The 24,533-nt window shown below is 41.8% G+C and overlaps 1 protein-coding gene across 2 annotated transcripts in view; it reads left to right on the top strand.

Moving 5' to 3' along the window:
• The first annotated feature begins 1,747 nt into the window (after window positions 1-1,747).
• The window catches only part of SEL1L3 (SEL1L family member 3), a 42,898-nt gene continuing 20,112 nt past the window's right edge, over window positions 1,748-24,533 (top strand). The window contains exons 1-11 of one of the 2 annotated variants that reach the window (XM_088131445.1): window positions 1,748-1,919; window positions 5,559-6,126; window positions 7,438-7,564; window positions 13,467-13,588; window positions 15,055-15,170; window positions 16,895-16,950; window positions 18,013-18,088; window positions 18,701-18,830; window positions 19,557-19,691; window positions 21,526-21,737; window positions 23,433-23,612. In XM_088131445.1, coding sequence (XP_087987571.1) covers window positions 1,767-1,919; window positions 5,559-6,126; window positions 7,438-7,564; window positions 13,467-13,588; window positions 15,055-15,170; window positions 16,895-16,950; window positions 18,013-18,088; window positions 18,701-18,830; window positions 19,557-19,691; window positions 21,526-21,737; window positions 23,433-23,612 — 1,875 coding nt within the window. In that variant the 5' untranslated portion in view covers window positions 1,748-1,766. Of the gene's footprint in view, window positions 1,920-5,558; window positions 6,127-7,437; window positions 7,565-13,466; window positions 13,589-15,054; window positions 15,171-16,894; window positions 16,951-17,955; window positions 18,089-18,700; window positions 18,831-19,556; window positions 19,692-21,525; window positions 21,738-23,432; window positions 23,613-24,533 lie in introns of both variants that reach the window. The other variant, XM_088131444.1, reaches the window with a different exon arrangement.

Raw genomic sequence — 24,533 nt, 5'->3', positions numbered from 1 at the left:
CACACACACACACAGACTTCCTATCCTGCTTCTTTAAAGTCCAACTTTTGCTTCCACGGAGTGTCACAGGGAATAGCATGGCTTGCACAATTCTGATCTTTGTAGGTAGAGACACATCACGGCATCTGAATATCTTTTCCAAGGCCTTCATGGCTGCTCTGCCAGATGCTAATCTGTGGCATATTTCTTGACTTCTGGTTCCTTTATTGTTGATGGCTGATCCTAAAAGGCAGAAGCTCTCCACCAGTTTGATATCTTCATTGTCGATCCTAAGGCTGGTTGTTCTACCTATTGTCATTAGCTTGTCCACATGTGCCTTCAAATCTGTCTCGACTCCTGGCAACTGCCTGGACAAGTCCGTGCAGTTTTCTTGGCAAGATTTCAGAAGTGGCTTGCCATTGCCTCCTTCCCAGGGCTGAGAGAGAGGGACTAGAATTCACGGTCTCCTAGTTTCTAGCCTGATGCCTTAACCACCTCAGCAAACTGGCTCTTTGTCATCAGTTTGGACTTCTTTATATATAATTTTAGTCCCATTTTTGTCACTATGCTTCTTGACTTTTATTAGTAGACCTTGCAGATCCTTTGCATTTGTGGCTATCAGGATAGTGTCATCAGCACAACGCAGGTTACTGATGTTTGTTTCTCCAGTTTTAAATCCTTGCTCATCTTCTTCCAATCCAGCGGCTCTTAACACATATTCAGCATACTGTATAGGCTGAATAAATAAGGGGAGCGTATACAGCCTTGTCTCACTCCTTTGCCAACCGGGAGCCAGTCCGTGGGCCATGTTCTGTCCATACTGGGACTTCCTGATCCATGTACAAGTTTCTCACGAGGATAACATTCTGTCTCTTTGCTTATCCTGTGCTCTGATGCCAGCCAGCATCAAGATTCCTTCAAGTCCAGCCTGACTCTTAGCAACTTCATCATTTTCATGGCAACAGTATGTGCGTGGTTTGCCACTGCTTTCTTCCAGAATATACTTTTCACTTTAGCCTATATCCCCAGGATCTCCTGGTGGTCTCCATCCTAGTATTAACCAGGCCCAGCCATGCTTAATCTTTTCACGGTCACCCAAGGTCAGCTAGACTCAGTAAAGCAGTCTCCTTTTTGGACCTTGCAGGAAGAAATTCATGCTAATCTATGGTAGCAAAAAAATCAGAATAGCATTTTCACATGCCAATCCAGTTAAGACTCTGCCAATCCAGTTAAGTTTCTCCTCCTTTCGAGGTTCAGAGGATAGGACCTTTGCTTAAAAAAAAAAAAAGTTGTGCATTGGGCAGAGTCAGCTGATTAGGGTAGGGAATAAATATTGTTCCTTGATGAAGAAATAGGAGGATTGTGTTGTAAGAATGCAGTGCCAGGAGGCAACTTGTTTCAATTAACCCAAAGAGGTAGTCAGGCGTGCCCTCCGTCCAACCTCCGTTTCAGAGCAGGCCAGTCAATTGCAAACGGTTTGCAGCAGGCAGATGAATGGGCCGGAGGGAGAACTGGTGGAGAGGGAGGGAGCAACCCCCCCCAAATATTCAGATGCTAACTGGGGGTGGGGAGACTAGCTTCTCCTGGGACCCCGCTTTTCCACGCCAAGGCACTGCCCCCCAAGAGAAATTGACGCCAGCCTCTGCCCTAGGAGAGGACGGCCACTCTGCACAAGCTCAGAGGGCATCTGCTCAAGGGCCGCGGGCGGAAGGGCGAGGACCAGACGGGCCGGCCCTGAGCCAGGCTGCGCACCTGCTGCGCCCCTCCCTCCCAGCTTCCTCCTCCCCATGTCCAGGAAGCAGGATCTCCTTCTCCTCCCGGGCAAGCTTTCCCGGCCGGCCGTGCCAAGTCACCGAGCAGCGGGCATCGCCATGGACCGCGCCGCCGCCGCCGCCGCCGCCGGCCCCCTCTCCCTCCTCCGCCTTTGCCTGCTGCTCTGGGTGAGTCGCCCCGCGGCGCCCCGGTGCCTTTTCCGCCCGCTGCCGACCCCAGCCGGGGAGAGCCGGCTGCCTCCGCCCGAGCCGCTCCGCCGAGGGGCGCCAGAAACCCTCAGCGCGGACTTCGTGGGTCGTGCGAATGCGGACCCCGGGCTTTCTCCGAGCCCCACGAAGTGCGCGGAGCGGACCCCGCCGGCAGCCAAGCTCAGCTGGGCACCACGCTGCTCTCGCCCGTCCTGTCCCCTCCGGTTCGGTCCATTCTGTGAATTCTGGCTGCAGAATCCACCTCCTTCTCCCTGGACTACTAACTCCCCCTTACCGGGGCTGGGGGCGGGGGGTGGGGGTGCTGCTTCCAGGCAAGACTTTTCTTTTCTTTTCTTTTCTTTTCTTTTCTTTTCTTTTCTTTTCTTTTCTTTTCTTTTCTTTTCTATATAATTTTATTAAAATTTTTAAAAAAGAAGGTAAAAATGATAGAAACTAATATATTAGAGTAAGAAAAAGAAAAAAGAAATAAAAGAAAGAACTAAAAGTGGGAAAGCAAAGAAAGAAAAAGATACAAAGAAGCAGTTTCCGATATTCTTCACAGCAGTTATCAGCAGGAATATAAATTTACCTCTTGCTCTATGGTTACAACATGACTCTTGTTGTCCTATAGTCTGTTTTTTCTAGTCATCAGAACCATAAATCATAAGTTCTTTTTTATCTGTTTTATGCAAAAAGTCCATTAGGGGTTTCCAGTCAGCAATCAACGTAGATTTTTGTCTTTCCTCTGCTCAAATAAGTCCATGTGGCCATCTCAGCAAGTTCCATCTTCTCACCATCGATTCCTCCACTGGGGGTGATGCCGAATCTTTCCATCTTCGCGCATACAATGATCTCGCTGTGGTGATCATGTACAAAGACAAAGTTCCCAGGCAAGAGTTTTATTTTGTCAGCGTCATTCACAGCTCAGTCTTCCGGCTCCTTCCCAGAACAGGGACACTGTCTTTGATTTCGGGCCTTTGTTCTCAGGTTCTCCGTGGGGTAGCACCCTTTTTTCTTTCTTTCTGAGAAGAAAGGTCTTTAGCTTGCCCGGCTAGGTGGCAGCACCCAGCTGATCTGGTCTGACAGGGAAATTCAGAAGACATGCCAGGAGAAGGCAGTGTCAAAGTACTTCCGTCTAGTTGTCAAGAAAACGATAGGAGCATCGGTGTGAAGTTGCCAGGAGTCAAACGGAACTCAAAGCAGACTGTCCTTGCCATCTTGGCTTGGATCATGCAGAAGCCCCCAACTGGAAGCAAAGGAAACCCACCCACACCCACATACAGACAGGACTATGGTGGAAGACAGTGACATTGGGAGCCCTGTAAGATTCAGGGAACATGGCAGTGGAATTGCAGATTATAAACTGAGGGAACCCATCATTCTATTGAATTGGGTTCTGGGTCAATTCCACATCAGTTTCAGAAATCCTCAGGTGCTGGGAAGGCCAAGGGCTACCATTGTCCAAGCCTATATGTGAACTCTTCAGCTGACCCTTGAGTGGCACCAGTGAGCTAGAGGTTTGCTTTGGGGGAACGGCCCCCAGCTATTGGCCAGTCTCCAATTTTCCTTTAGGAAGAGTTGCTGAGAAGTGGTGGGGCAGATAATATGGACCTTGGATGAAGTGGGTTATCTGGACCTCTTCCAGTCCAGGTCCAGGATGAGACATGGGACTTAGATGGGAGGTGCCCCCCTCCTTGTCCTGCTTGATCTCTTGATGGCATTTGGTACCATCAACCACGGACCACCTGCAAGGATTGGGAGTTGGGGACACAGTGCTACAAGGGTACCACTCCTTTCTGAGTGGGCAGTTCCAGATGGTATTAATGGGAGCAGAAATGTAGTACAGGTGACCCAGGATTCAGCTTTCTCCCTCAATTTCTTTAAAACCTACAGAAAACTGCTGGGAGAAACATCTGCTGGTTCCTTGTGAGGCACCATTAATTTGCTGATGATATCAGTTGCATATCTTCATCTCAGGCTGAGCAGGAGATGTGATGGAAATCCTGACCTGTTGCATGGAGGTTGTGAGAGGCTGGATGGAACAGAAAAGGCTTAGGATGAATCCGAGCAACATGGTGTTGCTCAAAAGAACTGTGGTTTCTTCTTTAGCTTTGGATGGGGTGGCACTAATCCTGAATGAGCAGGGGCACATGTTGAGGATCCTCCTGTCCTCGCAGCTGCTGTTGGAAAAGCAGGTGGACGCCATGGACAAGAGGGCCTTTGCCTTTTTCTAGATCCAGAGCTTCATCTCATGCCTGATTACTGCAAATTACTCTACCTGGGGCTGCCCTTGAAGACAATTCAGAACCTTCAGTTGGGTTCAGGATGTGGCTGCGTATTTGCCATGGGCCCATCTAGGTACAGTAGAATCACACCAATTCTGGAGGATCTTCTAAGTCCAATGCAGAGTGTTGGTTACGACCTTTACGGTCCAGAGCCTTCCCTGTTTGTCCTTCTGAAAGGTAGCCAAGGTGATGCCATTCTAAAGGGATGGAGGGTGCAGTGGTGCAGTGGAAGCAGCTAAATTCTGGGGGAAGTATTTTTATTATTTTATTGGTTGTTTATGCTGTTCTAAAGGTTTTCAGGTCAATTGTTCTGTGAGATGCCTAGGGTACTAGGAGGTGGAGATATGTAAATTAAGGTAATAAACAAATACATATTGGAATATAAATTTAAGCTAGCACTTAAACTACATACTCATCGGATCATCGTTTCTGTGATGCAAAGCACTTATTTCATTCAGAGAGTTGCAAGCTACAGTCACTGTATGCATGCTTGTTATACGTCAGTTAGAAAATTAAACATTGCAGCCAGATGATTCAGCTTCTGAAACCCCAGAGTGTATATGTTAAAGTTGGAATAGTGACATTTCAGAAGGACAGTAGTTTTGGATTTCCTTTAGCTCTCTCTTCATTTCAGAATCCATATCATCCTTTCCCGGATCTACTTTTGCCACCTTGAAGGCAAGAAATGTTGCTTTTTAAAGATATTGAAACTGACAAGATTCAGACAAACCCCCTCTCCCCCGCTGCCCTCCATAGCAAAGCATTTGGAAAAGAACCCCTGGAAGATATTAATTTAATTTAAGTTGCATTGAAGTACAGCAGGAGGGAACACCTAGTTGCACTGGCTAATTTTAGAAAGTTATGTAGACTCAGGCAAGGTAAATAATTGGATGGGGGACCACAAGGAAATTCCAACTTATAGGCTAGACTGGAAGAAACATTCTGGAAGAAAGCACTGTAATCATTAGGTTCTGAGCTCAACTCTACTTTTTTAAAGTTTATTAGATAGAATCCATATCTGTTTGTTTTTGCTGGTGTTTTTCAAAGGGCGTTTAGTGCCACCAGTCCAAAGACATTTTACATTTGGTTCCCATTGTAACTGATGCTACAAAAAAGAACAGATGGAGTGATTAGAGAACACAGGACAGTAACATCCAGTTCTATCAATAAAGTATCAATAAATACTTAAACGCCTAGCCTGGAAGCACCCTATAACTTTGCAAAAAATCAAAGCGAGGATGGTTTCTATACAGATCATTAAAATTAACTCCTGTATGAGCAGTTCTGGAGTGTTAAAGCAATAGCCAATCTTTCATCTCTCTTTCTTCCCTAGAAAAGTGGGGTAACTTTGGGCAGGGAAACGTTGCTGACCACGCCAGTAGCCCCTGAAACGAAGCACGAGACGGTTTCTGAGGATTTTATTCATCTGAATGTTTGGAACAAAAGATTGTGCGATGGTGCTGGGATTTCAGTTGCGTATTTTTGCTCAAAGCCTTGCATAATTACCCTAGAAGCTGTAGCTTCGTTGGAATCCAAGAGTACCGTGTCAGTGTACAAGAAAAAGTGGGAAGGGGATCACCTCTTCCACATCAGTCAGAATCGAACAGTCAGCTTGACGTTTCCAAGTAGTATGGTTTTCAGAGACGATTATCTTATCAAACGCTCCGTAATTGTACACTGGGTGATATTATATGCCTGGATTACTCATAAGGAGGCAACGCTTCCCCGTGCTTCGCAAGCAGAAAGCTACTGGCATGCAATTGCACGGGACTACAGTTTTTTGGACCCAGTTCCACCTTTTGAACGTCCGTACAAGGAGCATAAAGTATGCTTGACATGGAGCATGGAACATACGTGGAAACTCCAGGCGAACAGGATACCTCGGTGTCCCCACGAGAACGGTATGGGTGAATCGGTTTCTTTTTGCCGGCAACCACATTGTGAGTTTGCAGCTATTGGTGTAGGGGAACTAATTTACAGCATTTATCTGACATTTTTTCTAGTGCAGTGATCACATCTCTTCTAAATGAGAAAAATAGTATTGAAATATTCACCCCTTTGAATATTCAGATTATTTGAAATCTTGAATATGGGGTTTGCAAGCATATAGATGGGGCAGGGCGTAGGGGAACTAATTTACAGCATTTATCTGACATTTTTCCTAGTGCAATGATCACATCTCTTCTAAATGAGAGAAATAGTATACACAGGCTGGCCAAAACAGTCTGATCTTTCTCAATATACTTCTCCTGTTCATATAAAATAGGGAAAGAGGACTACATCACAGATAAATCCACTCAATAAAAGTTGCCACATTTCCCTACAGATTTATCCTGTTGCCACTAGTTTAGATCTGGCATGTTGGGACATTAACTGAATAACAAGAACAGCATAAGCTTCAGATGTCTGGGTATTCCCCTCCCCTTTTTCACAGCCAGAAGGGAAATATTGGAATTTTTACTTCTTCTTTTAAACAAACCAAAGTTTTCTGTTATGTCTAAAGTTGGGAAACAGTAGCCTTTCTATGCTGTGGTTTGTTAGAACAAGCTGGGATCAGACTGTGAGTTCAGATTCCAAACTTATAAAACCGATGAAAAGGCAGCAGTGCCCTTCACTCTGTGCACGGTGAACTAACCTTACACTTTTCTATTAAACTACACTGTCAAAAACAAAATTCACATTGGAGCCCAGATTTTGTAGAAATGTCGGTAGCTATACCAGATCATAGAACAGCATATATCTCATCGAAACCCTCACAGGCATTTGACTGCTGAATGTGGATAGTTATAAGCTAAAATGTGCAATTCCGTGCCAAGTAACCCACACATGTAAAAAAGGGATGGGGCTTCAAATGTGGCTACCATCTTGACTTTTTTGACACCCCCAACCCTGCAACCCGCCCTGCCCAGGGCTAGAATCTTCAGCCCACTCAGTCTGGGATTCTTACTTTTCCTAAGCATAAATAGATTCACAATTTTGGAAACTCAGATTTTACTCACCATCTTCTAATAACCCATTCCAATCTTGGGGAATCTTCTCATTTAGAGGGATATGGTTTTCTCCCCTATACATCCTCATATCTACCAAAGAATTTAATAAGAATATTAGCAAAAGAATTGTTGGAAGTTTTTCAGGGAAACCAGTCAAAGTGACAGAGGATATATATGATCCTTTGCAATTTCTGGCTAATTCAGAATGGTCATAATTTACAGATGTAGTTGAAATCCTCAACCTCCCATATGCATCCAGTGGAGAGGCGACAGGAATTGTGAAGAAATTTCAGAAATTTGAAAACCGAGAACTTGAAGCAATCCGGGAGCATCACATTCATTATCCATCGTAAGCAAATTCCAATAATTAAAGCATTCTGAACTTAATTATGTTTACCTATTAAAGTATAATTCCTCTGCTGATTTCTCTTCTCTTTCTTTCTCACTCTCTTTTTCTTGCTCACTATCACTCAGCTTAGCTGAGTCTGATTCCATTTTAGAAGCAGTTAATAGATTAGAAACCCATTGTAGATTTGCTTAACAGTAGTCTTCTCAAGGTTCCTGTAGTATTTGCAGGTCATATTTCAATGACTGATAATTCCCAGTTCTTCAAATGGAGGCATTGCTGAAGATCCTTCAATCTGGATCTTTGGACAGATATAGCTAGCTGGACTTCTTGAAATCTTGAACACAGTTGTACTTGGTTAGTATTTGGATGAGAGACCATGAGGAAATCTAGGGGCTGAGGCTAAACTGGGGAATTGAAAAACATCCTAGAAGAAGATTATGACAAACAAGCCTGGATGTATTTATAAAGTCACTGAGAGTTGAACTCAACTTGAGGGAGTCTTTAATTAAGGTCTTTAATTAGGTTCAAGGTCATGGACTAAGGGGTTAGGACAGTGTTTCTCAACCTTGGCAACTTTAAGATATATGGACTTCAACTCCCAGAATTCCCCAGCCAGAATGCTGGCTGGGGAATTCTGGGAGTTGAAGTCCATATATCTTAAAGTTGCCAAGGTTGAGAAACTTTGGGTTAGGATATAGAGTCTTGGAAACTGAATAAGCAAGATTCCCACCCTGATGCATATGTGAATTTATCAAGATGGGGTCTCTGTGACTTTTTTGAACCTCTTTTTCCCAGATAGCGCAATTGAACAGCTAACTGCTCTCTTTCTGGATAAGCCTAACCCTGAAGCATCCATCAGCAATTTGTCAGGGATGTTCTGAATTAGTTCCTTGACCTTGGCAAGTTCTCCTCTAAAATGGCCTCTTCCATCTCTGTGGTGCTGGGCTGGAATTGGTACACGTGTCCACTTTACCAAACCAAGCACTGGTGGATTTCAATTCATGCTGGACTTGAGCTTGGGGGCTGTGGGAGGGGGGCTGCTTTGGTCAGGGAGCTGTGGGAACTGAAATCAAAGATCTGGAGGCAGGCTGGAGAGGGCTTGGATAGGGACCTCAATGCATCTATAGCCATGCAACTGGGAAAAAAAATGCAATTCAGCAGCATTCAATGTCTACCTGCTAAACATCAGCATGTTGGTTGAATACATGTACAAGCCATGCCCCTTCATTCATCAGGATAAATAGCAATAAAATTGCTGCATCAAACCAAAGATGATGATGGTGACCTCCTTTGCATCCCACCATTTCGTTGAAACCTTGACATGGCTTATATGAGGGTTTTCTCTCATTTTATCGCCAAGAGAACAGCCCTGTAAGGTAGGTTGGAGTTAGAACAACATCTGGCCTCAGGAAGACCCAGGAAGTCCTGTGGTTGGGTGGAAAGTTGAACCTGAACTGGACCTGTCTTCTCCTCATTCGCCCCTCTTACTCCATGATTCACTTGCTTTTTCTCTCCAGCAACATAAGTTTGAGAAAAAGTCCACCTGTCTTTTTGTAGGTTAATCCTTGTTGTTATAAACATGGGATTGGACTTAACCCAATCAACCCCATCAACTGAACACTTCTTTGGGCCTTCCCCATCCCCAGATCTTGTATTCTGGAAACCATTAAGCACAGAGGAGCAGAGATAAGCCTCTAATGTTCTTTTTTATTCTTTTCTGTAATGTGTACAAGCTGCACCCTTATTTATCCTGTGACGTGTATGCTTAGCCAACTTGATGGAGCTGATTTAGAAATGGCCATCTTACAGGAGTTTAATCAGGCATGGCTGTTGTGAGAAATCCAACCCCCTTGCTTGATTTGAAAAGAAAGGGTATCAAGGTGGTGTTTTGTATTCAGAGGGGGAGGAAAAGGACTAAGAATTTAATTGGAGTTTTTTATGACCAGCCCTCCCCTACTGATAGAGCTGTAAAACAAACAAAGTAAAAATATTCTGCTTTAATTACGTTTAGGAATACACCAACTGGCATCTTTTTCTGCTTTGGCACAAGCCATAAAGCATTTGCTGTCATAATTTGAACAATAACAAATTATGAATGTTTGAAAAATAGTGCTTTTTCATCTGCTTTCAACTGTATCTCTTCTCAAGATTTCAGACCTAAGAGCACAGAACTGGGTGATGTGGCAATAGCGAAGCTGTTTTTCTTTTTAATGCCTACCTTTTTAGGGCTTCTTGCAAATATAGAGAGAGGTATGGTAGGGAGGATGTTTATTTAGTAAGAAACTTGATTGCTTTTCTGGGAGCATTAATTCTGTCTTACCAAATAGGCGATTCCAACCAGATTTTTTTAAAAAAACTGTAACTTCTGAAGATATTACTCCCCGCAGTTTTTTGGGGAAAAAATGCCCTTCATCTTATAACTCATAAAGTCTTACTATGACACTAAGCTGGGTTGGAACTGGTTAATATTTGGATGGGAGGCCACTTGGATACTCCAAGCTATTGAAAAATGTCCCAGAACAAGGTAACGGTAAACCAATTTTGTCTTCCACGATTGGCTTATTCAGTGCTTCTTTTTGTCGCTCTGTAAATGTCATGACCTGTGTTTTATTGAAATACTCTGCTTTCCATATAAATGAGAATAATGTCTTACAAGTTGGTTCATCACCTCCTCTGCAGAAACTGAGGTAAAAATTCTTTTTTCTTGCTCTTTTTGCAATTAATAGACCAACATTTTGTCTGGCTTACTACCTTTCTCAAAATATTTTTGACAAAATTGATCTTGCAGATTTCATTTACTTCCATTAAATCTAGCTCATGATAAATCATCTTTTGTTGTAGATCCAACAGTGGCTTCTGCTTGGGTCTTAATTCAAGTTCCTTCAGGCCATTCAACAATATATATTCCTTTATTTTTGTATACTTTTTTTTAATACAATGCCAAGAATTCAACAATCATCTGATAAAGATTTTACTGGAATTCCATACTGTGGATGAAGAAACATCAGTAATTAAAATAGTGTGGAAGAAGCTCTCTTATTCATATTGAAATTTCAATTTAATATTTCTTGCAAGATCATTCGATCTCCATCTTTTTGAGCCAAAGGTTCCTCTGTGCAATCTTACACATAAGTAAAGAGCTACAACTTCTATATCTGTATTTTTAGTTAATAATGAACTAGTAGGACATGTCTGTTCTTGAGTAAGTTTTCGTGAACAGAAACATTCTTTCTCTAAAGGACATTTGTGTCTCCATGTCTCAGAGAGAGAAATAGTGACAAACAGCGTCAAGATTTTTTGGAAGTTTACCCAAATTCCTTTGATAGGAACCAGATGAATCAAGATTTGGGGAAAGAACCCCATTCATATCTCTGAGAATCAAAATGTCTGCCTTTGTGATTTCAAGAAGTAATTAAAAAAAATTCAGAAGAGTATCTACAGTAGGTGGCAGTGCCTATCCAACCTTAGCTCATCTCCCCAAAAAGTTAAGCAGAATTAGGTCTGGTTAGTGCTTGGCTGGGAGATTCATCCTAGGCTTGTAGGCTAGACTGGGAAACTGGAAACATCTGGATAAAAGCAGTGCCAACTACTTTCATAATGTTGCCCAGAAGCAGCCAAGGTGCTGCGATTGAGTCCAGGCGTGTCTTTATCATTTCATCATCTCTTAATCCATTTCTTTGAATATGTCTGTGTATCTTTATTAGCCATTAAAGAAGATGAATAAACAACCCTGAAAATAAAGGTAGGAAGCAGGAATGAAAAAGTGAAATACAGATGAATAAAGAAGGGATTTAAAAATGTTATGGAGGTTATACTTTTCCAGTATATTATCAGCTAGTTATGAATACCTGAATACTGTATATTACTTTGCTTCAAAAGACTAAAAAGCACTGTTAAGCAATAAATCAAGAATGCATATCAAGAACCATAATCAACACAGCATACGATGGCTGGTGTGGGTCTTCCGGGCTGTGTGGCCGTGTTCTGGAAGTTTTGTTTCCTAACGTTTCGTTTTGCCAGCATCTGTGACCGGCATCTTCAGAGGACAGGAGCACAGACAGGAGCAGCTCTCTCTGTGCCCAGGGTGATGTGGCCCTTTTGTGGGTATTTATAGAGATCTGAAGGGGGGGATTAGGGAGTGTGTGTGGGGGGGTAGGGGGTGGGGGGTTTGGCTTAACGAGTGGCTGCTTGTTTTGGTGTCAGAATACGTGTGTATCTTCCTGGGGATTAGGCAGGGTTTTTTCTTCTATTGAGTTGTTAACGAGTGGCTGCTGGGGGTGATTAGTATGTTCATTGTGTGAACTGTTCACATGTCCTGGTGGCTGAGCTGAGTTCGTTGACCTTTTGCAGGCTGTATTTTTCAGGATTGGTAGCCAGGTTTTGTTGATTTTTAGACTCTCCTCTTTTTTATTGAAGCTGTGCTGGCGAAACGTTAGGAAACAAAACTTCCAGAACACGGCCACACAGCCCGGAAGACCCACACCAGCCATCGTATTCCGGCCGTGAAAGCCTTCGATAATACAATACAGCATACGTTACTGAGTAGAATTATAAACCATAGTAAATCCCATCCTTATTACTAAGAATTTGTTCTGATTTGGTTATCCTGTAAAATTGAAATATAGATTCTAGAGATAGAAAAGTGTCCATTGGAGTTGGGGGGCTTATAAAATCGAATAAATAAATAAAAACCGTAATTTTGGATGTGTACAAATCCATGAATTCAGTTGTAGAGTAGGAATGGTTTCCCATTTAAATTATATTTTATATCAGATTTTATGTCAGGTGTGAAAAGAAGTTTTTTGAAGAAAGCACAATAATTTCCAGGCTGGGAAGTTGGCTAAGTTGAGTGTAGGATTCCTCATTGTTCTGTTGACCATTTGGTCTGGCAGACTGCATAGGTCAAGGGTTCCCTTGCTCAGTCCATGAGCACTGAAATTCATCTGGGCCACCCTCAGAAAAATCAAATAGCCAGAAATGTTAGGTGACCATACTGCTGCACAGCGCTGAAGGCAGATCTGATGGTTTGAGATTCCTTCATGTCCTTAGTTTCTTGTCAATGAAGATCTAGCAGGTCAAGATCTCAGCATAGCCTTCTTCCAAATTACCTTTTTCTGCTCTACTCCAGAAAAATCTAGGGAGAGCATTAAAACACATATGTATCTCCATATTCAAGAGGCATAGATCCAAAGAGAAGGAAGGCATACAATTCTCCCCATGACGCACTTAACCTGGTTACATCAAACGAGCTAAACTAGTTAACCGTTAATTTAAGGTTAACAATAAAAACAAACTTTGCGTGTTGTCTTAGTGACCTTTCCTGACCTGATGAACTGTGTTGTGTGAATGCAGCCAAAAGAAAGGCCATTCCTGAAAACAGCCAAGGATGCTTATCTCTTCCTTTCTATGGGGCTTTAGTAGTAAAGCTGGCATCATGCTGTCGCTTACTACATTCATCCCTATTTCACTTCCTGTATAAGGGGCAACTTGGCATGTGCTCCTGGATTTCAGAACTTCTAGCTAGCCATCTCCTTCCAGAACAGTCCTAGGCATATGTTACTTCCTGTGTCTGTTTCCCATGTAGGCAGCCCTGTGTCTCCTTGCTTGGCTCCTTCTCTGCTCTAGCCACTAAGGTGCTAAGACTCTCTCTGTTGTCCCTAACATGTCTTGGACATTGCTATTCACTGCACTGCTTGTGAAGAACCATTGCCTTTTCCATTTCAGCCTTAGTCCTTGCTTTTCTATCTACAGATGTCCTTCAATGGAAACATCTCAGTGGGCATTGTTCACTTTAATCGAAGAGACAAAAATAACATTACCCCTGCTTTGAATTGATTGGATAATATTCAGGTAGTCTCAGTAGTTAGTAAGCTGTTTCTCACAGTGTTTTGTGCTTGTACAGCTTTACTCTGTTGGTCTGGCTTTATTTACTGCGTTACTGTGAGAGATCGTTGTGCGGCATACTGTATTTCATTGATTCGGGAGAAATGTATGGCACCCCTGCTGTATTTCTAACTAATGAAGGTAAGAGGCAGAAAATGCCAGGTGGACTGAATTAATGCTGTCTTAGATACAAAGCAAATGTAATTCAATTTTTTTCCTAAAACACTTCCTAAGAAAGTCAGTCTGGTGGAAGGAACTAGCATGGATTTGATATGGATGGGGAATATAATAGGTGCAAAAGATACTGATTCTTTTACAGTATCTTTCTGTGCACTGAAATGAATGCAAAGAATTTGGGGCACAAGGCATGAGTTTTGCACTGGTTGGGTAGACAGTGTTAATCAGGGGATCTTAACTTGGGATCCAGGGACCCCTTGGGGGATTGTGGATAGATTTCAGGGGCCCATGAACTTGGATGGGAAAAAATACAAATTTATTTTTATACATATTATTATATTACATATTAGTTATTTTCCAAACTTTTGATGACTGTATTTGAACATAATTGGAGTTTGTAGATTGCACCAGACTCTCAAAGGGGTCCCTGACATGGAAAGATTAAGAACTCCTGGTGTAAATGGTTCAGTCAAAGGGCAGAAAGTAAGAAAAGAAATCACGTGCCACTGTGTAGGTGAAAGAATGTTCCAAACCTCTTAAGAACTCTCTCAGACAACAGAATCCCATTTCTGTTCAAGAGGTTTATAATATCAATGGAGAAACAGTCATCCAGACGACTGAAACCAGTATCTTTGGGACATTGTAGATGGAGGGTTTCACATAACCTGCCCAAAATGCATGGACTCACTTTGACATGCATTTTATGGGGAGAAGGGCATCATCGTGAGAGATCTTTGGTGGCCGCCAGCAGTCATGGCAAATAGTGTAGTTGCTGATAGACACCCCTGCAGAAAGACTCTTTCACACCTTGACCAAGCCTTTCAAGAGTCCCTGAGGTCATGGCTTGCCAAGTACCTCCACCCCCAAATTGTCCTTATGTAGCTTTAGATATGAGGCTGACTTGGTAGTCAACATGGAAGCAGCTGGTTATTTTAAGGTTGCAGCACATTAAGCGGGGGGCCCAGATTAGCCCCTTGGATGGGAACAGTGTGCATATATGTATATGTGGGTACATCTATGGGTGTAGCTGGGTTTGCATGCATATAAGTATATAATTTGTATCTGTGCACGTGTACTGCTTTGATTTATGTGTATGTGTGCATGTGTGCATGTTTGTGTATTTATATGCATCAGCAGGTGGTAACACCTGGCTGACCTTATCTGCCTCAAAAGCTAAGGAAGGGTTGGAGAGGGTTAGTTTTTGGATGGGAGACTACCAGGGAATTCCAACTGAGGGCTAGACTGGGACATTGAAGAAAGCAGTACATCTACTTTGGGACATGCAGCTGAGAAAACTACATGTGTTCACAAAGTTACCAGGAATCCAACTCAGCTGGAAAGAGACTCTGTGTGTGAAATGACCAACTGTTTATAAATAAGAAATCTACTTTGAACCTCAGTATCTTCATGTGTTGGGGACCATGTTTCAGGTTATCTTCACATCCAAGGGCACCTTGTCAAAGGAGGAGACATTGCAGTGAAGACCACCTTCCGCCTTCCTCTGAAGCAGTGGTTTCGACTTGATCTCTCCCTTAATGGAAAAGAGGTATCTCTCTCTCTCTCTCTAGAGAACACAAAAAGTCTTCTTCTGGAGAATGTGGGTGGTGGGTATGGAGGAAGGGAATGCCCGAGCTGTTCTTGACTTAGGATAAACCTTACATACAGTACATCTACATTTAAAATAATGTCATCTTACAAGAAAACAACAGGCAGCTATATTATAGCTTATGTTGGTTTCATACTGGCACCATTGTCTTGTCTTCCCCAAAGAATTCTGGGAATTGTAGGAAACTGAACTGCGGACTGTTTTTTCTATGAGAGAGGTGAGGAAACTGCTCAATGGTGAAAGAAAAGCAGTCTGCGTATGTTCAAAGTCACATTATTTCTTGCTTCTTGAAATTTAGCACACTGTAAATGGGCTTATTGACCTTGGTCTAGCCATTTATTGCCCTGTCTTCAACTGAAAATGCAAAACAGTAGTATATCAGTGAATTAAATCTCTTGGATTTCCCATGTACTGTAGAGTGAGATGCACTATCACTTTCTATCTGTTTTTAGATCCTGCTTATATTTGTTGCACATTTGAGTCAAGACTGTATATCTACCATTGGCCACAAGGCTGAGATACTGAGCTACCTGGTGTCAGTGCTGGTCCCATCATCTCTTTGTAGGAATATCTTTATTTTGAGGCTATGCAATTCTTTCAAAGGTGACAGCACCAGGTCAGGCCTGTTAAGTATTTGGATGGGAGACCACCTGAGGATCCCAGGGCCTAGGTTAGACTGAGAAGTTAAAAAATGCAACCTGGAATGAAGCCATGACAACTTGCTTCCAAGAAAAATGTTTGACTATGGCCTTCTAATGACCAAGAGTTGAGTTTGAATCAAGAGCAGGTTTGCTTTTTGAGTTCTCTCAAAAAATCAGTGAGACTGGGAGCCACTATCAAATCCACACACATCCTATTGCCATCTGCCTCAGTTTTGTAAACAGTGAAAAATATATGCAGTCTGAAAAGAATCCATAACATCTGTGCTGGGAAAGGCTTGGTTTCTACACAACCCACATCACCATTTTTTTAAAAATTAACATCTGAGTGGACTGCCAGATAAAATGGAAATGCTCCAGGTTCTCTATTATTAGTGTTTTCTTTCTTTCTTTTTTATTTAATGTTTTCTGGTGCCAGCCCTTCCACACAAAATCTCAATATTCCACAACAGCTAGCTTTATCTCTTGTCTTGTGGGATTGTCATTCTCTTTGTACCAAGAAGACGCATTCCTTTAGATCAGAGATATATACAGGGTGTTAGTCAAGATGGTGGCCACAATGGTCCAATTGAAGTTCCACCTGAACTATGCATAAAAAATAGAAACAGCTTCAATTGCACCATTGTGGCCACCATCTTGACTTTCTTGACCACAGCCTGTCAATACCCCTGCTTTAGATGATGGCTTCTCAAGTCTTGAAGGGCTTAATAGATATTTATTTATTCCCACCAGCAAGCAAGACCATGAATCTATAGTGTGCTTGTAATACACTGCATTGGCACAGATTTTACAATGTTCATAGAGAGGGCGTAAATTTGAGATGACCTCTAAAAATGTAAGGAGGACATCTTATCTATCTATAGGATTGTGAATGTTTAATTTTTGTCCTGAAATATCAGCTAAACACTATAACAAGAATTTGGAGGCCAAAACTTGACTTGTATTTATTTAGTTTATTGTAACATGGACATTTTCAGAACTAATATTTAACTCCTTTTCTTTCAGATAGACATAACCACTGTTGGGAAGAATATGAATAACTATCAACATCAAACTTTTAAGTAAGACCAATTTCAATTCCATTCATATAAGTACCATGTATTTTTTTATAACTGGATTTTCTTTTTCAGATCACTGACCTATTTACATTTTACATTTCTTTGATTATGGAGAATTACAGAGCAATAGTATAGTTTTGTATCATGCCTTCATAATAATTGTCCCTATGTTGACAGTCTTTGTTGATGAACCTCTACATTCAGCTGTCTTGGAATGATTTCACCAGGAAAAATATTACAACCCTTCAATTTTGGTTAAATATAGCCAATCTGATAATGTATTAGATTTTATTTATATTGTCACATAACACTCAGGTATGTACACCTGAGTGATGACATCGTATTTTTTGGACTTGTGTCAAATAACATGATGTAAATATGTAATTGTGTTTGTGGGATGATGTCAGGGTGCACATCTGATCATTTTGATGTATTAAAAAAAAAATCAAAAAGTACTTTGGATAAATGCCCCTGGTAGAAGCCAAGTTCTTTCTGATCCAGTATTACACTATCCAGTAATCTACAGGAAGGAATCATGGAGATCAGTAAATGTTGATCTTGCTAATGTCACCTTCTGTCCATGGGGCCTGAGTGAAGATGGCTGGCTTGAGAAGAACCCATGTCATAGTGCCAACCCACAAAGGGTCTTCTTACAAGTATTACTAGACCTTTGAGAGACCAGACAGACAGCAGCCCATACATTACTTTGATTTATTACAATTCCATGTTAGTTGTTAGACCATTTCTTCTTTATATAATTTCCAACTTACTATTTAGCTAAGGTTGGGACACGTGGTCCACCGTATTATTGCAGCATTAACAAATTATGATGTTACAGAACTTTTGCCTGTACTTTCTTTTTACAGAAAGCTGCCAATATTTTATTGTGCAATCCTGCACTCTACAGATGCATCACTGCATGGGACTCCTCTGCCCTTCCTTTTAAACTCCGTAGTTGGCTGTTTCTAAGTTTGGAAATTTAAAAGATCAATTTATCTCCTTTTCTAGTATTCAGGAAGATTTCTATTTTGATGACACTGATGGGTATTTGGTTTTTGGTGGCAGTGGATACATACCAGGAATCAAAGGATACTTTGGATCAGTGAAATACTACCGTCTTAACAACTTAGAGACCAAAAGGGTGAGTATATGAAAGATGAAAACATGTAGAGACAGATGGACACCAGTCTCTGCTTGACAAGCATAATTTATAGCTGGAACTGCTGATGACTTTAATGGACATTATGGCTTCTTCACTAAGCAGAATAAAACAGAATATATATATATATATAATTTCTTCCTCCATGTTGAGGTCTATGGCCAGGCAAAACCTCTCCTTGCATTTAGGTCTATGGCTGGACCACCCATCCAAACAATTGCTTATTCTCTCAGATGGAATGACATCTTCTCCAATACTTTCCTCCTAGTAGCAGAAATAAATAATCTCTCTGGTGTAAACTCAACACCTAGGTCAACATTGTCAGTATTTCTAGTATCCCTAAAGACCAGGGATGTCTGCAGGGAAGGGTTCCATAAGTAACATGATAGTCCCAGCCATGTGATCAAAGATCTCTTCCCTTTTTTAACATAATTCATGATGGGTTTATCTATTGATAATCTGAACCATTTGATTTATCTTTCATACTTGAACTTTTTTCTTAAAAGTGAAAGTATTTGCTAGACAATGCTTATAATTACTATTTTCTTAAATTGCCAATATTATCAAATGAACACACTATTTTTTTCCCTCCAGTTTTCTAACCCATTCTCCAACAAAGAAATTTCAGAAAGAATTGAGCTGTACTATCAGAGGTGTGCTGATATCCAGAGGGGAGTATCCCAGTATGGATTCTCACTGAAATATTTTGAAGAAAATCAACAATGTAAGTAATAACACTTGATTTTACAACTAGGTTTGATGCAAAAGAGAATTGCTTCACCTAAAAGCAAAAATCAGATGGGAGATGTGATCCAGTGATAGGGGTCAATTCTTCTCCCCTTTTCATTTTCCTGGTTTAAATCGGTTGCCTTCCCTGAAATTCCTGTTTGCTCCACTAGGGAAAATATACAACACACCTATGATTTGGTCTTTTCCTCTTTTCTCACTTGCCAAATGCCCCATTCATTATATATGGACCAGGCATTGCTGTGTTTTCTTTTGCAGAAAGATGAATGGTAAACATTTATATTACCTTCACTTACCAATGTTGCTTGTTTGTGCAATGTTAGTTGTTATGGTTTCCATGAAGAATCTCAAAAAGATATTGAGAATTCTATGAGAGTACTTTACAACAGCTTACAGGAAGATGGAATTATTTTTAAATCAGCTCAAGGACAGTTAGTTATATAAGGACAGTTAGGTATATTTAATTCAGGGACTCTGTCTTACTTGGTTTGCTATAAGTTTGCCTGGGAATTTATTTTTACAATTTTCAAGATTATGTTTTTACCCTGGCTAGAGGCCATTCTGAAATCTGTGTGGTTTTATTTTCTGACATTTGCCAGCTAACATAGGGCTTGCCTACACTCTTATTCAGGCAGTGCTATTTTGGGGCATCACATATTGAAGAAAACCATTTCTTCTTCTTTTTTATGGTAATTTACTTCAGGCCTTCTTGACAACTATTATTTGGAACTGAGCAAGAAATATGGAAGCACTCTGAAGTGTGCTGCTTTTGACTGGGGGAAAGAACTAAGAGAAAAATATCACAGCATGGAGGACACAAGTCTACATTTTCCAGAAGGTAATGTACTTCTTCAATATGCCACGTACTCAAGATGGTGGTCACAATTGCAACATTTCCAAACATGGCCACCAACACACACAGTTTTGAAAGTGGATTGATTGATTGCAGACATTCTTGGAGGATGAGGTCATCAGTGGTAGTAGAAGAAGCAAGAAGGGGTTTTGCAGAGACCTCTGATACAGACCAGGATGACCCAAAAAAAAAAAAAAGGCCAAACATGTGCATGTGGTTTGAATTATGTTTGATGTTGCAATGCAGGTTTCATTATTTGCTCTCCTTGCCCTGCCCTGTAGACCCCACTAGAGTGCTTTAGATTCCATATCCAGCTTGTTGACTTCTCAGAGGCATCTAGATAACCCCTGAGGAACTAGATTATCTTTTGGTCTGAACCTATGCTGTCTTTATGTTCTTGACTGGACATTTAATTTACCTATTTATTGGCTTCCTTCCTTTCCATTACCAGTGCCATCACTGATTTGACTTTTGCATCAAATCTCAGTCTGCTCAGTATTAGCTTTGTCATTCTTATGTGATCTCAAGGGCCACTTGCATGCACGAAGGATCTCCAATTGTCAGCGGGCCATATTTTAAGAAACCCGGGGTTAGAAACAAGGGTGCATGTTGATGTTTACTGTCATAAATACAGCCTGTCTCCCAGCAGCTCCAAGAGAATTATGGTACAGCCTTGGATTATGCAAAGGTGCCATTCTTGTGCACGTTGGATGGCATATCATGTACACGAGTAAAAATGTTGTCTGCCTTTCTTGGGACTCTTTGCTGATTTTATATAAGCCAGGGCTTACCTCTCTGTGGGACAGCCTGTATGCTTTGATCCCCAGTGGTCTCCTTGTGGTCTTACTGGCTTGACATGAGACTCTATCACATTGAAGCCACAATCCTACCATTAGGAGTGGAACCAGCAATGACAATGTCCGAAATGTTGGATGTTGTACTGATGAAGAGGGGAGAAAACAGGACATTGATATAACACACACTACAGTTTTTGAATGTTCTTTTCTTGTTCCTTCCTCTCCCATTTTCCTCTGTCAAATGGATTTTATCTTCTCCTTTTCTATAAAGTTCTATTGACTGTTATTCCCACTTCATTGACAAGGAGACCCTTCCCTCCCTGATCACTTGAGCATTCTGCAGCTGTTATTTATAATCTTTTTATTGGGGTGGGGAGTTCTGTCCCCAAACCTGACTCCGAAACAAATATTTGATAGCATACTTGGAGTCCCTTGCCAAATATTCTCAAATGCTTCTCTGTCTTTAATACCCAGAGGCAGAACTTGTTATCTGCTCACAACCACTTCACAATGCTAAGTAGAACTGGGTCTAGGTCTAGATCTAGGCGTAAGTCTAGAACAATTTCTCTAGTTCTTAATCAGTCTCTCTCTTGAATAGGCCCTGGTGCTGTTTAAGAGGAAGACTGAAGAAAATTAAAGTTAACTAGATCTTGCACCCAGCGAGGTGGCATCACCAACTGATCTTGGCTGATCTCCAAGAGCTTAGCAGAGGTAGACCTCATTAGTATTTAGATGGTAGACAACCAGGAAGAGCCAGGTCTGTTGAAAAAATATTCCCTAGGATAGCATAGCAAACTACTTTCTTATTGTCACTTATAAAACTTACAGTGATGTGTGCATGCAAACACCAGGAGTCAAGCTTGATTTGAAGCAAACATGACCTTTCAATGCACCAGCTAGGAGTTCATCTCAGGATAAACAACACTGTAACCGTATGCAGGTGACTCTAAGGAGACTTTGCCAATCATCATTTATTTTCACAGCTCACAGGTTTAGTAATATGTTCTATCTTACCTTTTTAGTATCTGAACACAAGAAGGATATAGCATTCAAAATTGGACGCAGGTTATTTGAAGCAGCTGCTCAAAACTTATCAAGAGTGGATGGTTTGCTTTATATCAATTCTTCCATCTTGGCCCTGATGGATTCCAGCTGTTGTGGATATTCTAGAGCTTCTTATGCTCTTGGTGTCATCTTCGAAATCGGACTAGGCATATCTCCACGCCCAGTTCAGGTAAGATGTTGGACGCTTGCATTTTGCTCCAGGATTAGAGGCATCTGAGCAATCCATTGCTTTCATCAACATGACTGAACCACTGTTATGATGCTGTACTGTTAGTCCATGCATGCAACATCATGACGTGTACAAAAGGGGCGGAGCTTGTGTCTCAGTAATTCAATACGGCTTTCATCATTTGCTCCCCCCTGCCCCAGATGCCCTTGCACAAGGGTACTGGCAAAATCTGACAATTCACCAGCTTTATCTCATTCTTAGTCTGGTGACACAACATTTCAGAGTTTTGAACTGAACTGCAAGACCAATTGCTGCGCCTTTGTCTTATTTTTGCCCCTGACTATCAGTTTTGCCACTGCAGGGAGCAGATGACCTTGGCTGACTTCAAAAAAGCTAAGTGGGGCCAGTTCTGGTTAACATTTGGATGGGAGAGACTACCAGAAAATCCAAAGGGAATTGAAACTTATCCCAGAAAGCAATGGCAGCAAACCCTTTCATGTTGTTGCTGAGAAAACACACCAGGAGTTGAGCTGAACCTGAAGGAGTCTTTACATAATCAAGTTTCACAGTTTTTTACCCTTTGACCTGAAGTGACAGAAGAGCAAAAGAATGTTGTTGTAGTGGTGGTTATAGAGAGAGAGAGGTACAGAGATGGATGACATACTGTAGATATAGATATAGCTGTAAGTATAGGTATAGGTATAGATATATAAATGGGCATCTCACTTCTAGGTGCTGAGCATTTTCAGGAAAGGAGGCATTTGTCTTGAATTTCCTTTCTTTATAAGGTGGCCTTAGACCTTAATATTTCCATTCCGTCTGATATGGCCCAATCTGATCAATAGGGGGATGACCATAAGATTTGTTTTAGAGAAACAATGTCCATCTCTCACTCCTTTCCAAGCCCAAAGTAAATAAAAACGGCCCAGGTCTTCTTGAAGCATCGCTGTAGCACTCAGTACCTTTTCTGGCAGATCTTAAGAGGCTGGCCTTCAGAACAATCTGTCAGGATCTACGCAAACCAGAACCTTCAATTGTTTTTACTTTGCTTTTATTGCTAACCATACTTTTGCTTTTATTGCTAACCATAGATCAATAGTGAAATACTGGGAATGTTATTCTAACCGTTTGCTTGACCTGCCATAAAAAGGGGGGAAGAGGAGACCAGGTGCCATTATCTCTATCTTGAACCAGACATCCAAGGCCAGGAGGTGTGAGAACCGGGGCAAGGCGCGAGGAGCTGCAAGCGGGAATAGAAACCTAGAAGTGGGGGAAGTTGGGCTTAAAAGGACAAGGCTTTGCTATGTAGAATTAGACTCAACAAACTATGATGCTGTATGCTTCTCCTGAATAAAGAAATCTCTGATGGAACTTTTGGTCTCCAGAGGATTTACTGAATTTTGGGATTGAGTGTGCAGACTCTGACACAATCAGTCTTGATACTCCGTTTCCAAAGGTCTGCAGTCAAGATTTTAGGCAGCGTTTACAACAGGGGTGAAGGACCAGGGGTCTTCCAGATAGTATTGAATTGTAACTCTCGGCAGTCCTACCTACCAAGGCAATAGTGAAGAGTCCTACTTCTATGCTTCTGAGTTTGCTACTTGCAATATAACATTATGTTATTTTTCTGGGTTTCACCTGCAAGCGTCACTAGTGATGAGTAAGTTTATGTTCCAATTGGTTCATTACTTCCAGGGATTGCTCTACAGTTTGGTTGCAGCTCAACAAGGTGACCGGCTGGCTTTGATGAACCTTGGCTATAAGCACTACCAAGGCATTAATAATTATCCACAGGATCTTGAGGTCTCATATGCTTACTATAGCGATGTGGCTCTAAAGACATCACGTGATCAACATACTGGAGAAGGAGATCAGGTAAAAGAATTGCCTCTGTCAGAAATTTTCTCCTGCCTGACTGTTTTAATGCATTGCTAAAATGTTGTACTCCTCTTTAGATTAAGTTATTGCAGTTGATATAACTTACAAAATATTCATCCACTCTAGGAGTTATCGAAGTCCAACTACTATTTAAATGTGTCTCATTCTGTTCATAAAAGACATGTAACAACTTCAGTGAGTGATGCCAGTCAGAAAGGAGAAGGAGGCAGGTCTGTTTCAGACTACAGTTATTATTCTTGAGAAACATTGAAGCTCTGGCCAATTCACTGGTTTTATACACTGAAAGGCTGTTGTTGTAAAGAATTAAATGGTATCCTATGCAGGAGGCATGGATTGTCAAAGACAAATGCCTTTTCTTTCTTTTAAAGGATGCCTTATTATTTCACCTGGCTAGATGGCAGCACCAAACCATCTGTGGTTGATTTTGAAAAGCTAAGCAGGTTTGGACCTGGTTAGTATTTGGATGGGAGACTACAGTGGTACCTCGGGATACGAACGCCTCTACTAACGAACTTTTCGGGTTATGACCAGCTCCGGCCGCAAAAATTTACCTCGATGTGCAAACTCCGCCTCGGGGTACGGCCATTTTTCCGCCCTAACACGTGGTCCGCGGCCATTTTCCCGCCCCTGACACGTGGTCCGTAGCTGTTTTCCCACCGCGCCGCGCCGCACCGCGCCACGCCCGGCCGTTTTCCCGCCGCGCTGTGCGGCGCCCGGCCGTTTTCCCACCCCTGACGTGTGGTCCGCGGATGCCAGAACAGATTAACAGTAATTACATTGAACCTTATGGGAAAATTTGCTTCGGGGTGCGACCAAATTTGGAGGGCGGAACGGATTAACCGGATTTACATTGAACCCCATGGGGAAATTTGCATCGGGTTACGACCAACTCGGGAT

Source organism: Python bivittatus, unplaced genomic scaffold (genome assembly GCF_059951505.1).
Source record: "Python bivittatus isolate LINGU-HERP-01145 unplaced genomic scaffold, Pbiv_v1 ctg000960_np1212, whole genome shotgun sequence".
Classification (NCBI taxonomy): Eukaryota; Metazoa; Chordata; class Lepidosauria; order Squamata; family Pythonidae; genus Python; species Python bivittatus.
This window is presented reverse-complemented; position numbering and strand designations above follow the sequence as displayed.